General features: G+C 36.4%; 1 protein-coding gene across 1 annotated transcript in view; it reads left to right on the forward strand.

Annotated features, from left to right (window-relative positions):
- Positions 1–19,215, forward strand: part of LOC140138091 (protein phosphatase EYA1-like) — a 351,231-nt gene that overhangs the window by 63,544 nt on the left and 268,472 nt on the right. The window contains exon 2 of the mRNA XM_072159973.1: positions 11,159–11,520. Within this exon, the coding sequence (XP_072016074.1) occupies positions 11,464–11,520 (57 nt within the window). The 5' untranslated portion in view covers positions 11,159–11,463. The remainder of the gene's footprint in view (positions 1–11,158; positions 11,521–19,215) is intronic.

Raw genomic sequence — 19,215 nt, forward strand, 5'->3', positions numbered from 1 at the left:
CCCAGGTGTAGGGAAAACAACATTAGTCTGAAATGTTACATAATGAAGTATTCTTGTTGGACACCCAGGTGCAGAGAAAACAACATTAGTATGTAATGTTACATAATGTAGTATTCTTATTGGACACCCAGGTATAGGGAAAACAACATGAGTCTGTAATGTTACATAATGAAGTATTCTTATTGGACACCCAGGTGTAGGGAAAACAACATTAGTCTGAAATGTTACATAATGAAGTATTCTTGTTGGACACCCAGGTGCAGAGAAAACAACATTAGTATGTAATGTTACATAATGTAGTATTCTTATTGGACATCCAGGTATAGGGAAAACAACATGAGTCTGTAATGTTACATAATGAAGTATTCTTATTGGACACCCAGGTGTAGGGAAAACAACATTAGTCAGTAATATTACATAATGTAGTATTCTTATTGGACACCCAGGTGTAGGGAAAACAACATGAGTCTGTAATGTTACATAATGAAGTATTCTTATTGGACATCCAGGTGTAGGGAAAACAACATTAGTCTGTAATGTTACATAATGAAGTATTCTTATTGGACACCCAGGTGTAGGGAAAACAACATTAGCCTGTAATGTTACATAATGAAGTATTCTTATTGGACATCCAGGTATAGGGAAAACAACATTAGTCTGTAATGTTACATAATGAAGTATTCTTATTGGACACCCAGGTGTAGGGAAAACAACATCAGCCTGTAATGTTATATAATGAAGTATTCTTATTGGACATCCAGGTGTAGGGAAAACAACATTAGTCTGTAATGTTACATAATGAAGTATTCTTATTGGACACCCAGGTGTAGGGAAAACAACATCAGCCTGTAATGTTACATAATGTAGTATTCTTATTGGACATCCAGGTGTAGGGAAAACAACATTAGTATGTAATGTTACATAATGTAGTATTCTTATTGGACACCCAGGTGTAGGGAAAACAACATTAGCCTGTAATGTTACATAATGAAGTATTCTTATTGGACACCCAGGTGTAGGGAAAACAACATTAGCCTGTAATGTTACATAATGTAGTATTCTTATTTGACATCCAGGTGTAGGGAAAACAACATTAGTCTGTAATGTTACATAATGAAGTATTCTTATTGGACACCCAGGTGTAGGGAAAACAACATTAGTCTGTGATGTTACATAATGCAGTATTCTTATTGGACATCCAGGTGTAGGGAAAACAACATTAGTCTGTAATGTTACATAATGAAGTATTCTTATTGGACACCCAGGTGTAGGGAAAACAACAGCCTGTAATGTTACATAATGAAGTATTCTTATTGGACACCCAGGTGTAGGGAAAACAACATTAGTCTGTAATGTTACATAATGTAGTATTCTTATTGGACATCCAGGTGTAGGGAAAACAACATTAGTCTGTAATGTTACATAATGAAGTATTCTTATTGGACACCCAGGTGTAGGGAAAACAACATTAGTCTGTAATGTTACATAATGTAGTATTCTTATTGGACATCCAGGTGTAGGGAAAACAACATTAGTCTGTAATGTTACATAATGAAGTATTCTTATTGGACACCCAGGTGTAGGGAAAACAACATTAGTCTGTGATGTTACATAATGCAGTATTCTTATTGGACATTCAGGTGTAGGGAAAACAACATTAGTCTGTAATGTTACATAATGAAGTATTCTTATTGGACATCCAGGTGTAGGGAAAACAACATCAGCCTGTAATGTTACATAATGAAGTATTCTTATTGGACACCCAGGTGTAGGGAAAACAACATTAGTCTGTAATGTTACATAATGTAGTATTCTTATTGGACATCCAGGTGTAGGGAAAACAACATTAGCCTGTAATGAAAACAACATTAGTCTGTAATGTTACATAATGAAGTATTCTTATTGGACACCCAGGTGTAGGGAAAACAACATGAGTCTGTAATGTTACATAATGAAGTATTCTTATTGGACATCCAGGTGTAGGGAAAACAACATTAGTCTGTAATGTTACATAATGTAGTATTCTTATTGGACACCCAGGTGCAGAGAAAACAACATGAGTCTGTAATGTTACATAATGTAGTATTCTTATTGGACATCCAGGTATAGGGAAAACAACATGAGTCTGTAATGTTACACTATGAAGTATTCTTATTGGACACCCAGGTGTAGGGAAAACAACATTAGTCTGTAATGTTACATAATGAAGTATTCTTATTGGACACCCAGGTGTAGGGAAAACAACATTAGCCTGTAATGTTACATAATGAAGTATTCTTATTGGACATCCAGGTGTAGGGAAAACAACATTAGTCTGTAATGTTACATAATGAAGTATTCTTATTGGACACCCAGGTGTAGGGAAAACAACATTAGTCTGTAATGTTACATAATGTAGTATTCTTATTGGACACCCAGGTGCAGAGAAAACAACATTAGTATGTAATGTTACATAATGTAGTATTCTTATTGGACATCCAGGTATAGGGAAAACAACATGAGTCTGTAATGTTACATAATGAAGTATTCTTATTGGACACCCAGGTGTAGGGAAAACAACATTAGTCAGTAATCTATATAAATAAAAGGAAGTCGCTAAATCTTGTCCAGAAGCAGGCTCCGAGATGATTTGACTTTCAGCTCTGATTTATTCGTTCATTGATCGGGTACATATTGCCATTAAACCATCTGACGTTCATTTTTGCAAAACTATTCAAGCACTATGGAAATAACAAAAAAATGGTCAGTTGCTAGGCCGTTGAGGTCAATAACCTTATGGGTCAGGTCATGACAGCAAACGCGTCAAGTGGCGAATCACGCACCTGCGCGTACACGGCACCATAGTTTCACGCGCTTTACCGCGCATGGTATGGACGCACTTAATGTTGGCTTACCGCGCGTATGCCTACTTATGCCCAGACAAACAAGTACTGACTTCTTCTGTGAGACAGTGGCGGATCCAGAAATTTGGGAAAAGGGTGTGGGGGGGGCACACTCAAAGTTTTTGCCACCACCTTCTTGAATGGCCACGAAGCCCCATTGTGTCGCGCGCTGTGCGGCGGGTTGTGTCCACTGATCTCTCTGTACAGAGATCAGTGGTTGTGTCCCCTCAGAATTGGAAACGTGGTCAAAGTAAAGGCCTTGAAGCCATTTCGGGGATCATTGGGTGTAAGCTGATGAAAAAGGGGGTCATTGGGTGACAGATTTGCAAAAAGTTCACTTTTCAGAGGGAATGTTAAAATGTAGCCAACAGGGACCGAATTAGTCGTTAACTGTTCAGTATTAGCTCGAAAAGGTTAAATGTTAGGGGTGGGTGGAAGTCCACAAATACGGAAATGTTTTGCCGCAACTTTTAAACATGTTTCTTACATGTTTTATACTATTATAACCCGGATTTGAAATGTTTTCTAGCAACCTCTTCTAACCTTAATGTTTTATGTTTGTTGGGATAAAGTTAAAATCAATCATTCTGTCACGAGCTGTTTCAAAAGTAATCTGAGGGATTGAGTGAGTAGGCCTAACAACATTATCACAGGTCTGGATAATTCAGTATGTTTATCAAGCTAACATGATCATTACTATACTGGATGAATAATCTATACCAAGACACCATGATTATCATCACCGTTTACCATGTTTACTAACCACTCCCGTTTACTAACCGCTCCCGTTTACTCAACTAGCGGGGACCCGCGCGAAGCGCGGGTCTCCCGCTAGTATTACACAATGTAGTATTCTTATTGGACACCCAGGTGTAGGGAAAACAACATGAGTCTGTAATGTTACATAATGAAGTATTCTTATTGGACACCCAGGTGTAGGGAAGACAACATTAGTCTGTAATGTTACATAATGAAGTATTCTTATTGGACACCCAGGTGTAGGGAAAACAACATTAGCCTGTAATGTTACATAATGTAGTATTCTTATTGGACACCCAGGTGCAGAGAAAACAACATTAGTATGTAATGTTACATAATGTAGTATTCTTATTGGACATCCAGGTGTAGGGAAAACAATTGATTAGTCTGAAATGTTACATAATGAAGTATTCTTATTGGACACCCAGGTGTAGGGAAAACAACATTAGTCTGTAATGTTACATAATGTAGTATTCTTGTTGGACACCCAGGTGCAGAGAAAACAACATTAGTCTGTAATGTTACATAATGAAGTATTCTTATTGGACATCCAGGTGTAGGGAAAACAACATTAGTCTGTAATGTTACATAATGAAGTATTCTTATTGGACACCCAGGTGTAGGGAAAACAACATTAGTATGTAATGTTACATAATGTAGTATTCTTATTTGACATCCAGGTGCAGAGAAAACAACATTAGTATGTAATCTTACATAATGTAGTATTCTTATTGGACATCCAGGTATAGGGAAAACAACATGAGTCTGTGTTACATAATGAAGTATTCTTATTGGACACCCAGGTGTAGGGAAAACAACATTAGTCAGTAATATTACATAATGTAGTATTCTTATTGGACACCCAGGTGTAGGGAAAACAACATGAGTCTGTAATGTTACATAATGAAGTATTCTTATTGGACACCCAGGTGTAGGGAAAACAACATTAGTCTGTAATGTTACATAATGAAGTATTCTTATTGGACATCCAGGTATAGGGAAAACAACATGAGTCTGTAATGTTACATAATGAAGTATTCTTATTGGACACCCAGGTGTAGGGAAAACAACATGAGTCTGTAATGTTACATAATGAAGTATTCTTATTGGACACCCAGGTGTAGGGAAAACAACATTAGTCAGTAATGTTACATAATGAAGTATTCTTATTGGACACCCAGGTGTAGGGAAAACAACATTAGCCTGTAATGTTACATAATGAAGTATTCTTATTGGACATCCAGGTATAGGGAAAACAACATGAGTCTGTAATGTTACATAATGAAGTATTCTTATTGGACACCCAGGTGTAGGGAAAACAACATGAGTCTGTAATGTTACATAATGAAGTATTCTTATTGGACACCCAGGTGTAGGGAAAACAACATTAGTCAGTAATATTACATAATGTAGTATTCTTATTGGACACCCAGGTGTAGGGAAAACAACATTAGTCTGTAATGTTACATAATGAAGTATTCTTATTGGACACCCAGGTGTAGGGAAAACAACATGAGTCTGTAATGTTACATAATGTAGTATTCTTATTGGACATCCAGGTGTAGGGAAAACAACATTAGCCTGTAATGTTACATAATGTAGTATTCTTATTGGACACCCAGGTGCAGAGAAAACAACATTAGTATGTAATATTACATAATGTAGTATTCTTATTGGACATCCAGGTATAGGGAAAACAACATGAGTCTGTAATGTTACATAATGAAGTATTCTTATTGGACACCCAGGTGTAGGGAAAACAACATGAGTCTGTAATGTTACATAATGAAGTATTCTTATTGGACACCCAGGTGTAGGGAAAACAACATTAGTCTGTAAAGTTACATAATGTAGTATTCTTATTTGACATCCAGGTGTAGGGAAAACAACATTAGTCTGTAATGTTACATAATGAAGTATTCTTATTGGACACCCAGGTGTAGGGAAAACAACATTAGTCTGTAATGTTACATAATGAAGTATTCTTATTGGACACCCAGTTGTAGGAAAACAACATTAGCCTGTAATGTTACATAATGTAGTATTCTTATTCGACACCCAGGTGCAGAGAAAACAACATTAGTATGTAATGTTACATAATGTAGTATTCTTATTGGACATCCAGGTGTTGGGAAAACAACATGAGTCTGTAATGTTACATAATGAAGTATTCTTATTGGACACCACCCAGGTGTAGGGAAAACAACATTAGTCTGTAATGTTACATAATGAAGTATTCTTATTGGACACCCAGGTGTAGGGAGAACAACAGCCTGTAATGTTACATAATGTAGTATTCTTATTGGACACCCAGGTGTAGGGAAAACAACATCAGTCTGTAATGTTACATAATGAAGTATTCTTATTGGACACCCAGGTGTAGGGAAAACAAAATATTAGTGTGTAATGTTATATAATGAAGTATTCTTATTGGACACCCAGGTGTAGGGAAAACAACATTAGCCTGTAATGTTACATAATGAAGTATTCTTATTGGACACCCAGGTGTAGGGAAAACAACATTAGTCTGTAATGTTACATAATGAAGTATTCTTATTGGACATCCAGGTGTAGGGAAAACAACATTAGCCTGTAATGTTACATAATGAAGTATTCTTATTGGACACCCAGGTGTAGGGAAAACAACATTAGTCTGTAATGTTACATAATGAAGTATTCTTATTGGACACCCAGGTGTAGGGAAAACAAAATATTAGTGTGTAATGTTATATAATGAAGTATTCTTATTGGACACCCAGGTGTAGGGAAAACAACATTAGTCTGTAATGTTACATAATGAAGTATTCTTATTGGACACCCAGGTGTAGGGAAAACAACATTAGCCTGTAATGTTACATAATGCAGTATTCTTATTGGACACCCAGGTGTAGGGAAAACAACATTAGTCTGTAATGTTACATAATGAAGTATTCTTATTGGACATCCAGGTGTAGGGAAAACAACATTAGCCTGTAATGTTACATAATGAAGTATTCTTATTGGACACCCAGGTGTAGGGAAAACAACATTAGCCTGTAATGTTACATAATGTAGTATTCTTATTGGACACCCAGGTGCAGAGAAAACAACATTAGTATGTAATGTTACATAATGTAGTATTCTTATTGGACATCCAGGTGTAGGGAAAACAACATTAGTCTGTAATGTTACATAATGAAGTATTCTTATTGGACACCCAGGTGCAGAGAAAACAACATTAGTATGTAATGTTACATAATGTAGTATTCTTATTGGACATCCAGGTGTAGGGAAAACAACATTAGTCTGTAATGTTACATAATGAAGTATTCTTATTGGACACCCAGGTGTAGGGAAAACAACATCAGTCTGTAATGTTACATAATAAAGTATTCTTACTGGACACCCAGGTGTAGGGAAAACAACATGAGTCTGAAATGTTACATAATGAAGTATTCTTGTTGGACACCCAGGTGCAGAGAAAACAACATTAGTATGTAATGTTACATAATGTAGTATTCTTATTGGACATCCAGGTATAGGGAAAACAACATGAGTCTGTAATGTTACATAATGAAGTATTCTTATTGGACACCCAGGTGTAGGGAAAACAACATTAGTCAGTAATATTACATAATGTAGTATTCTTATTGGACACCCAGGTGTAGGGAAAACAACATGAGTCTGTAATGTTACATAATGAAGTATTCTTATTGGACATCCAGGTGTAGGGAAAACAACATTAGTCTGTAATGTTACATAATGAAGTATTCTTATTGGACACCCAGGTGTAGGGAAAACAACAGCCTGTAATGTTACATAATGTAGTATTCTTATTGGACACCCAGGTGTAGGGAAAACAACATCAGTCTGTAATGTTACATAATGAAGTATTCTTAGTGGACACCCAGGTGTAGGGAAAACAAAATATTAGTGTGTAATGTTATATAATGAAGTATTCTTATTGGACACCCAGGTGTAGGGAAAACAACATTAGCCTGTAATGTTACATAATGAAGTATTCTTATTGGACACCCAGGTGTAGGGAAAACAACATTAGTCTGTAATGTTACATAATGAAGTATTCTTATTGGACATCCAGGTGTAGGGAAAACAACATTAGCCTGTAATGTTACATAATGAAGTATTCTTATTGGACACCCTGGTGTAGGGAAAACAACATTAGTCTGTAATGTTACATAATGAAGTATTCTTATTGGACACCCAGGTGTAGGGAAAACAAAATATTAGTGTGTAATGTTATATAATGAAGTATTCTTATTGGACACCCAGGTGTAGGGAAAACAACATTAGTCTGTAATGTTACATAATGAAGTATTCTTATTGGACACCCAGGTGTAGGGAAAACAACATTAGCCTGTAATGTTACATAATGCAGTATTCTTATTGGACACCCAGGTGTAGGGAAAACAACATTAGTCTGTAATGTTACATAATGAAGTATTCTTATTGGACACCCAGGTGTAGGGAAAACAACATTAGTCAGTAATGTTACATAATGAAGTATTCTTATTGGACACCCAGGTGTAGGGAAAACAACATTAGTCTGTAATGTTACATAATGAAGTATTCTTATTGGACACCCAGGTGTAGGGAAAACAACATTAGTCAGTAATGTTACATAATGAAGTATTCTTATTGGACACCCAGGTGTAGGGAAAACAACATTAGTCTGTAATGTTACATAATGAAGTATTCTTATTGGACACCCAGGTGTAGGGAAAACAACATCAGCCTGTAATGTTATATAATGAAGTATTCTTATTGGACATCCAGGTGTAGGGAAAACAACATTAGTCTGTATTGTTACATAATGAAGTATTCTTATTGGACACCCAGGTGCAGGGAAGACAACATTAGTCTGTAATGTTACATAATGAAGTATTCTTATTGGACACCCAGGTGTAGGGAAAACAACATTAGTCTGTAATGTTACATAATGAAGTATTCTTATTGGACATCCAGGTGTAGGGAAAACAACATTAGTCTGTAATGTTACATAATGAAGTATTCTTATTGGACACCCAGGTGTAGGGAAAACAACATTAGCCTGTAATGTTACATAATGCAGTATTCTTATTGGACACCCAGGTGTAGGGAAAACAACATTAGTCTGTAATGTTACATAATGAAGTATTCTTATTGGACATCCAGGTGTAGGGAAAACAACATTAGCCTGTAATGTTATATAATGAAGTATTCTTGTTGGACACCCAGGTGCAGAGAAAACAACATTAGTCTGTAATGTTACATAATGAAGTATTCTTATTGGACACCCAGGTGTAGGGAAAACAACACTAGTCTGTAATGTTACATAATGAAGTATTCTTATTGGACATCCAGGTGTAGGGAAAACAACATTAGCCTGTAATGTTACATAATGAAGTATTCTTATTGGACACCCAGGTGCAGAGAAAACAACATTAGTATGTAATGTTACATAATGTAGTATTCTTATTGGACATCCAGGTGTAGAGAAAACAACATTAGTCTGTAATGTTACATAATGAAGTATTCTTATTGGACACCCAGGTGTAGGGAAAACAACATTAGTCTGTAATGTTACATAATGAAGTATTCTTATTGGACACCCAGGTGTAGGGAAAACAACATGAGTCTGTAATTTTACGTAATGAAGTATTCTTATTGGACACCCAGGTGTAGGGAAAACAACATCAGTCTGTAATGTTACATAATGAAGTATTCTTATTGGACATCCAGGTGTAGGGAAAACAACATTAGTCTGTAATGTTACATAATGAAGTATTCTTATTGGACACCCAGGTGTAGGGAAAACAACATTAGTCTGTAATGTTACATAATGAAGTATTCTTATTGGACACCCAGGTGTAGGGAAAACAACATTAGCCTGTAATGTTACATAATGAAGTATTCTTATTGGACATCCAGGTGTAGGGAAGACAACATTAGTCTGTAATGTTACATAATGAAGTATTCTTATTGGACACCCAGGTGTAGGGAAAACAACAGCCTGTAATGTTACATAATGAAGTATTCTTATTGGACATCCAGGTGTAGGGAAAACAACATGAGTCTGTAATGTTACATAATGAAGTATTCTTATTGGACACCCAGGTGTACGGAAAACAACATTAGTCTGTAATGTTACATAATGAAGTATTCTTATTGGACACCCAGGTGTAGGGAAGACAACATTAGTCTGTAATGTTACATAATGAAGTATTCTTATTGGACATCCAGGTATAGGGAAAACAACATGAGTCTGTAATGTTACATAATGAAGTATTCTTATTGGACACCCAGGTGTACGGAAAACAACATTAGTCTGTAATGGTGCACTTGCACATTAATTTCTATTTGATATCACATCATAAAGATAGGGAAGCATCAACAATGACAGTATTCTTGTTGGACACTTGAGCTAGAAGAATGGCCAATGTGATCCACACTTTACATAACAAGTTGTTTAAAATATTCTTACCTGACACAAAAGTGTTGGTAATAATTGACATTTTGTCTGCTATGTCAAGAATGAAACAAAATATTTCCCATAGATAGAGTGGAAAGTAAATAAGGACAATTGTTGGCAAATCAAAAGTGGTTTAAGTCAAATGGAAGCCGCAAGTATAAATCATCAGATTTATAAAGTTTACTTGAGTACTGTTAAATATCAAAATATCAAATTTTAATCATTTGCCATAATATGTGTATTACATTGCAAATTTCAAAAAATCAAAATTATTTGATATCAGATGGACATTCTTCGTATTCAGAATGCAATTCAATATGTCTGATGTGCTCTAATGTCCCACAATAAATACTGTCCAAACGTTTATACCCCACCCCGTAAGTTAAAAGGTTTTTTTTGTATTATTATATTGTGAGAATCAAATTTGATTTCTCATCATGATGTTATAAATCAGTGGCAAGTCAGGTAGTACCTTTCCATCGATCATTATTCTGCTGTTCTGTGCCACTCACAATCTGTAATAGCCCCCTCTGTTGGCAGATCATGTATTCATCTGATTTGAGCAGAATAGCGACATTCATGGCAATTATCTTTACAATTGAAACAGATTCATGATTAAAAACAAAATGTTTAGAGAATTTAAAAGTTTAAATATATATTTTAATTATAGGTTCTGGATTGACATTTTGGATTACATTGTATGTCATGCAAAGAAAAACAAAATAAAATGGTAGAAAGGGGAGAAACAAACAGATGTTGGCATGAGGGAAAATTTGTGGCATATTTAAAATGTATTTCAAAATGTCCATTTCCATGGAGATTGGGAATTGATTAACATGAAGCAAATTGTATAATGCATAAATACTTTGAATTTGAACCACTAGTAGACTATTAGGAGTTGCTAAGTATTTATTTGATGACAAAGCTATTTTGGAAGCAATGCTTTTGTTTATCGCTGTTTCAAGGGAATAGTTGGATCTACATAATGATATCTGATATTTTGTTAAGATTTCCTAATTATTCTTTAGTTATGATAGATGTCTATTTCTTGTGATTAACCTTACAGATTGATGGAGTTTCCCAAGAGATACTACCTCTGGATCAGGATGCCATAACCATGACGATATTCTCATTTTGGATGTCTTCTGGACCCTCCCTCAGGCATGGACATGGCCAAATACGCTAACAACACAGGAATAATGATGAAACAACTTAAAAGCTACTGATCGATAAGTTTTCCAATTATATGTGCCTTTTTTATACAACACGCTTAAAAAGGCCTTTAGTACATTTGCCTTCGTTTGAAGGTATATTACATGAATTGTTCTGTATGTTTCTGAGGTGACACAGAGTAGTGACTTTTTCTACGCAATGGAGAATGATGCAATAAGCCCACACACCAATGATCACATGGACAATGGCCCATTGGTAAGTAGTGATGGCTTAATATGCTGATGATACAGGGCAGTGGAGTAGCGTGCAAGGGTGAAATTAAGTGGGAGACGGGATCCGTTTGACCCCCAGATACTTTGAAATGACCCCTGGTTCCATCTCAATTGTAGTTGACCAGGGGACACTTTTCTCACAAAACTAGCCCCCTGGATAGTGAACCAAATTCAAAGCAACTAGTGCTTATTTTTACTCATCCAGGACATCTTTATTTTTATTGACCCCTTGGTAATTGGAAATGGCCCCTGGATCCTCCCAATCTTGGTGAACCAGGGGCTATTTTTTTGCCAAAGTGGCCCCTGGTTCAAGCTCTCTTATTTTCATCCTTGAGTTCATCATATTGAGGGGGGACACAAGCTGTTTTTTTTTGGCAATTTTCATATGGGATTTTCTGAATTTTGCAATCGATTGGGGGCATGTCCCCTGTGCCCCTATGACGCTATGCCACTGCAACAAGGGCATATCTAGGAACCAACTACTGGGGGCTGATCTTGCATGAATTTTTAGATAAAGCTGCGGTTCATGCACTCCATCTGATCTGTACCCTCTCCTGGATATGCCCCTGTGCTATACTTACTTGTACCTGTTACAGGAAGGATAACGATGTTGCTGTATTGAATCATATGTTTGAGTTAAGTGCTTTATGGACAAGAAGCGGTTCCATACATACATGCACAGATCGGGTACATTCTGTCAGTCCGAAATCATCAGTCCAAACCACCACTAGTCCGAATTTTTAGGGTTAGGGTAACCCTAACCCTAAAAATTCGGAGTAGCGGTGGTTCAGACTGACAGTGTTTCAGACTGACGGTGTTTCGGACTGACGGGGAGACCCCCACAGATCATGTGAGGACTACAAAGTCAGAATAAAGGAGAAAACTGAAATTGTGGGAGGAAAGGAGGGCAAGTGACTTTTTTCTTCTTGTCTATAACTCTGTTCAGGTAAGTCTTGTTTAACTTTACCAATCAAGCCTTTTTCACTTCAGTATGAAAGCTATTTGCTGTAACAGCAGAGCTGGTAGTCTGTGCGTAGCATACATACAATATTAGGTGCAATCATAGTGTAAATAATAGATGATAGCTCACAAATAATAGATGATAGTTCTCATAAACTGCCCAAGGTGGAATAAGATCAAATGATTGACCTATTTATGCTTTCTTTCCATCCTGCCTTATGTGTAGTGTCTTGATCTCCTTGTCTTTGTCTGTCATGGATTCGTTAATTTTTCTTTTGTCTTGTCTCTGTCCCCGTCTTTTTATTTCTTAGCTATCATTGCTCTAATACCCTCTTCCTTTATATTATATCTTCCCTTTTTTGCCATTTACATATTGTTTTACTCCCATATTGGTTGCAGGTAGATAACTCCCTCTACCCACTGTCTGGGCACACCAATGCTGTGCACCATACATGCATGTCTGTCTCCCCCAATGCACCCAAATCAAAATCGAAAACTCTCAAGGAATACCTCCTTGTATCCTACACAAAAGAAGCAATGCTGCCACCATTTGGTGAAATCAGTCTCCTCGTTATAATCCAGTCACTGCAAAATTTGTATGCAAGAAAGGCATACATGGCACAGGATACAAGCATACTAAACATATGCATTCATCACATGTCAATCAATTGAAACGCATTGTGTGATTGGCTGAAATATAATTTGGAGGTAGTACTAAAACCCATATATCACAGATGCCCAAAGCTTTGTAAAAAGCTCACATTTTCGTATAACAGTCTAACAAACATACCATTTTCCATTTTCTTTTCAAAAAGATGATGTTCCTATATAGCAAGTATCTTTCCAACGAAATAATAATTTACCGTCTTAAGTGTTAACATCATCAGAATAATGTTAATTGCCCCTATATTGTGATTATTTTGTAGATGTATATTTTCCTAATAACACAAACATAAACACGTAGACAGCATACCTTAAATAAATCCTTGAGGGTATAGTGAATTCCTATGTTCTGATTAAAAGATTGTCAAAGTTCAAAGCAACAATATTGTAATAGCTAGGCTGGCTTCAGCCTATTGTGCATAAAGTAGGCCATACATAATGAAGTTGGTAATGAACCATGCCAGCATTCTTAGATTGTCGCCAAGTCATGCTTAAAATGTATCATTCATCAACGCTGGTGTTTCTAGAGTTTAAAACAAAAGGTAAAGGTTCATTCCTGTTTCCCACAGTCTGGTGTGCCTGACTCTTAGACTCATCTTTAGTATAATACACTGTGAGGGGTTTACCACACCTTAGATAATAGATACAGTTGTGAATCTGTAACCTTCCCTGTATAAGCTGCTACCCATTATACACCTGGGTGGAGAGAGGCAAATAGAGGGTCTTATTTACGACGTGTACAATATGATAGCACCACCAGGATTAAAACCAGCAACCTCATGATCATGAGTTGAAACCCATATCACTGAGTTATCATGCCATTGTAAATTTGTTGCCATAATTTCTAAAGTGAAAGTTGGCGGTCACTATGAATAGTTCATTTGGTACTGATGAAGACTCCTGTTGTTGTGGTATTATCATAATTATGTACAAATCACATTAAATTGTTTCTAAAATCTTGCTCCATCACAGGAAATATAGTTGACAATGTAATTCTTTTATTAGTGAATCTTCAGTAGAAAACAACTAAATGATGTAATTATTGTCCCAAGTTTCAAAGATTGCTAAGTTCAAAGCAACATTAATTATTGTACCCGGTTAATAGTAAGTTGTAAGAACATTCCTTTTATCACTTAAAGGAGTATTTTGTAGATATTCACAAAAAGTTTTTTCCCAAAATTTCAGTTGAATCCGGTTTTGTATATGTCATGTTCTTGTTTATATTCTTACTAAATGAGGTATTATAATAGAAATTATTATCCTATTGTATTCAAATTTTGAGAACCTGGATCCTTTGTATCATTGACACTTTTGATTCAATTTTGCATGCTAGTAAACTCCTTTTCCCTGTTAGCACTAAAGTAAGGTGTTGTATATTTTGCCTCTTGACTGTCTGTCATGTGTAAGAATTTTTTCAAACAAAAGAAAATTCCTTGGCCAAAGATTGGAAAGTTTATCTTGAAAGTAACAATATTGTTGTTAAATTGCTCCAAGTGTATATTTATTCTCTGCATGGATTCTGAATTATTACAATCGCAAATTTCCAATTTGCGAGTGTTCTGTTTTTGGTCAGTTCTTCTTTCTTTCTTTCTTTCTTTCTTCTGTCAAACTTTTAACGAGCCATTGTAGCCATATGCTTTAGGCCAATGTAACCATATTTGGTCACAAGGACCATTGGGTAGGGGCACAAATGTTACATGACCAACTCGAGGTCAAAGGTCATCCAAAGGTCATTATGGCCAAAATGCGATTTTCACTAAAAATGCTTCTTCTTCCACATATTACATAATACAATGACGTCACTTGCACAGTTGCATCGCCTTTAGCCAGTGTCTAAAAGTTGTACAAAGAATTGGGGTCAAAGGTCATTAAGGGGGTAAAATCTTACAATTGCATTATCTCGACATCCATAAGGGGTATGGGGCTCAAACTCGGTAACAACAAATCTCATGACCAGGGGAACATTTTACAAGGGTCAGGTCAAAGGTCATGCAGAGGTCATATTTTAGAAATGCATTTTCTGTACATCTGTAAGGGGTACGGGACTCACACTCTGTGACAACAAACTTGATGACCAGGGGAATATATTGGAACACTTTGCAGGGGTCAGGTTAAAGGTTATCTGGGGTCAAATCTTATAATTTCTTTTTCTGGACATCTGTAAGGGGTATGGGGCTCAAACTCAGTGATAACAGATCTCATGACCAGGGGAACATTTTGCAGGGGTCAGGTCAAAGGTCATGCAGAGGTCAAATTTTAGAAATGCATTTTTTGGACATCTGTATTGGTACGAGGCTCAATTTTGATGACAACAAACCTCGTGACCTGGGAAACATTAAGGTCAAAGGTCAGATCAAAAGGTCATTAAAGGGTTACATGCCTGGCGATTGTCTGCGCTCTGTGAGCGCAAATTATCTCTAGTTGCAAGCTGAATTGTGATGAGGGACAACTTTATAACTAGAGGCTGGATCAGTGTCACGTCAGAACTCGCATTTTTTTTTAAAATATATTATTTCTGTAAATGTCCAGCGCCGTCTGATTCACTTGATCATTAAGTTTTCAGGCATAGCGCCACACGCCGCCAATATTTTCGTATTTCCTTTGTAAGTTAATCGGACCACCCGGATTTATACCGGGATTTTTAAATCACAATGGAAGTATTGTGACCCGATTTTAACGCATGCGCATTGGAAGAGCGTTTTCATTTACTTTCGATATAATTTCTGCGGTGTAAAGTCGTGGGTTCATCGCCACCGCCTTGGTGGTTCACCTTTATTAATGGGCGGTCACAGTACCTCTGTGAAATTAATTACTCAGTTGGCAATTGCATGCGTAGTAGGAGCAATTGAGGTCAATTATGTATTTGACGATGAGTAAAGTTTCCTGGTTTTGAGGTTAGACCGGCGCTGGTATTTAAAGACACTTGAGACTGTGATGGCAGTCCTGGACGTGGGTGTTCTCAAGAGACTACCAGAGCGATGCATGAAACGCCGCATAAACTATATCTGAAGTCAACGTAAGTAAAATATATTGTTTTGTATATGTAATTAATTTGGGCCTAATTATGGCGTAAATATTTAATTTGGAAATTTGGAAAGTTTCTTTTAGCATGTTTGATCTCAAACGTTTGTGTTGGAAAATTTTAACCAATTTTTGGAAAGGTAATTATTTGATTCATCAATTTACCAATTCTTGAACTTGAAAGAATTTCCCACGTTTAAAGAAATGAATGGCTGGGAATGTCCAAAATGTGGGTTGGAAGAAAAATTCAGCTAAAGAAATTGTAATTGAATGAATTAGAAAAAACGGTTTTGTGAGAATAGTTCTTCCCGTAAAATGTTGGGAGTCTATAATATCGTTGCTGTGTTTATATTATTGTTTGTATTATTTGTATATATGTAGGCCCTAATTTACAATCGTGAAATGAGAATTTACGACATTGAGAAATATTTATATAATTTCGTGGATTGCGTAAAGCAACTGTTTTGGAAAGAAAATGTACTGTTGTGCAAGTAAGGAAACAAAAGAGATGCACCTGTATGCAAATTAGATGACGTCAGTGCCACGCCCTTGTTAATTAAATAGGGGTTTAAAAGTGGTCGTGTGCATCAATTTAAAATGAAAGTGCGTATTTTATTGTTTTGATATTTTGTATTAAAAATCTATTCAACTTGCGCACGTATTTTCAAATTTTGGGTTATTTGTTTGTTTATATTCCAGTCCATATTTTCATTTGAGGAACTGGATGGGTTAAGGGTTTTCACCATATTTTCGTTTGCTACTGGTTACCAACGACTGGAATCACTTTCACCACTTGAACTTCACCTCGCACACAACTTCCGTCAACAACAACGACCCGATCTTCAATTGGATATAGAACATCATTTTCTACCGGTTTATTAACTTTCGCGATCAGTGTTTGGCATTTTTACATCGTCATTTACGAATGAACTTATCGCGAATACATTATCGGTACCAATTCTTCGGATCAGCTTCAATTGAACGGCCGTGGGTTTGTGTATACTTTTGTGAGGTTGTGTATTATTAAACAGGTTTATACATATTAATTTTGATATTTCAAAACACAGCTAAATTGCAAGAAACTTGGATCATAAATCGGTCAAATCAATTTATATTAAATTTTGGAATTTCACTTTCAACATGGCGCTTGGTTGAAGCGTAACATTGATTGACCGTTACGCTTTTGGAAACCACTTTTGATTAATCACACACTTGGACTTTATTGACATTTATTGTTGATCATTATTATTATTATTAAATTCAAATCTGAGTGGATGATTTTCAAATTCAAATCCAAATAGAATACTATTGTGTCATATACTTAATATAACCACTGGTGTTATAGAAATAGATTATAATATTTTGTACTCGAATTATTTGTATTGGAGTTGGAATCAGGTTAAAAAAAATAAACTAAATCTGATACATTTATTTATGATAGATTACGTATATACTTTGTCTGGAGTACTCATTGTATAGATCTAGTGTCTACCGCATCCCAATAACTTGCTTTTGTTTCAGTAATCCGGTCATTGTGATCTCCAATTCGGGTTTTGGTCACAATTTGTGGGGGCTCTTCAGGGAATTTACAAAAGCAGGGGTGCAAGGTTATTCTAGGTTTGTAGACACGAGTGATCCGCACGATGGGTTGGTTCAGACATTGTTATATTGGGTGAAAAATAATTGTACTCATAATTTATTTATTACATTTTCTCTCTAGGTAGCCTCTTGACACCATCCAGTATCCCGTTCTGCCAATACAGATTTCAAGGCTGGTCTTTGCGGTGTTTCGCCACGGTCTGGTGAGTCCGAATTGCTACAAACGGTAGTAATTCGATTTTGAATTGCCTCATTGTCATTTTACTTCACCGTCAAATACAATTGCCTCTTTATAAGCGTATGTTAGCTGAATCTGTTTGCTTTGTTGTGTTTTCATTGGCAGAGGTTATCAGCAGCGTTGAGAGCGCGTATGAAAATTATTCGCTTGAAATATATGATGGCGGCTAGCGTATTCAAGTTCAATTAAATTTTAGGAGTTCTCTCGTGACAATATAGTATTTGTTTATTTAGTGTTCATATTTATTATATTGATGTTATGATTGTATTATGATATTGTTGTAGTGTAAGTCACAGGCCTAATTTTAGATAGGCCTTATTTTGTATATATATTGTATGTTTATTCATGGCCAAGTGCATGACAGTAGCAATGGAAATCGAGAAGCTTGTAGAATTGGGAAAAGAATTGGGTTTGGAAGGCGCTGAGTTAAGAGAATGGATCAAAAGTGAAAGGGTTAATTTAAAGGAGCAGCAGGATCGGGAGCGACAAGTTAGAGCCGAAGAGCGCGCTTTTGAAAACAGCAACAAGAGTTACTTTTAGATCAAGAAAAGCAGCGCATAGAGCAGCAAAAGCAGCGCATGGACCAAGAGCAGCAGCGTATAGATCATGACCAACAAAGGGCAGAAATTGAGCGCCAGCGAACGAGAAACAGCAGAAATTGAGCGCCAGCCTTGAACGAAAACAGCAGAAATGGAGCGTAAGAAGGAACACGAAATGGCAGAAATTGAGCGTCAACGCAAAGAGCAGGAAGCGTCAATTGAAGAAAAGCGCATGCAGTTTGAATTACAATGCAAAAAGGAGGAGACGGAGACGATGGGAGATGTTGACGAAAAGGCTGTGCAGCGCCGAAGAACGAGAGTTACTATGGAAATTCATTTGGAAAATACCAAACTTAAGCGTTTAGAATTGCAAACGGCTAACCCTAATGGTGCGCAAAGTAAAGGTAGCGGGAAATTATAAAGCGCCAAAATTGCAAAAGTTTGATGAGGCTAAAGACAACATGGACGCGTTTATAGTAAGGTTTGAAAGGTATGCAACTTCACAAGGTTGGGACCCACAAGTTTGGGCCCTTAATTTAGGGACCTTGTTAACAGGCAAAGGTCTTGAGGCGTACTATAATCTTAATGTGGAGGAGGTTAATGACTACGAGTCATTGAAAAAGACATTGTTGAAACGTTATGACCTCACAGAGGAAGG

This window comes from Amphiura filiformis, chromosome 17 (genome assembly GCF_039555335.1).
Source record: "Amphiura filiformis chromosome 17, Afil_fr2py, whole genome shotgun sequence".
Taxonomy (NCBI): Eukaryota; Metazoa; Echinodermata; class Ophiuroidea; order Amphilepidida; family Amphiuridae; genus Amphiura; species Amphiura filiformis.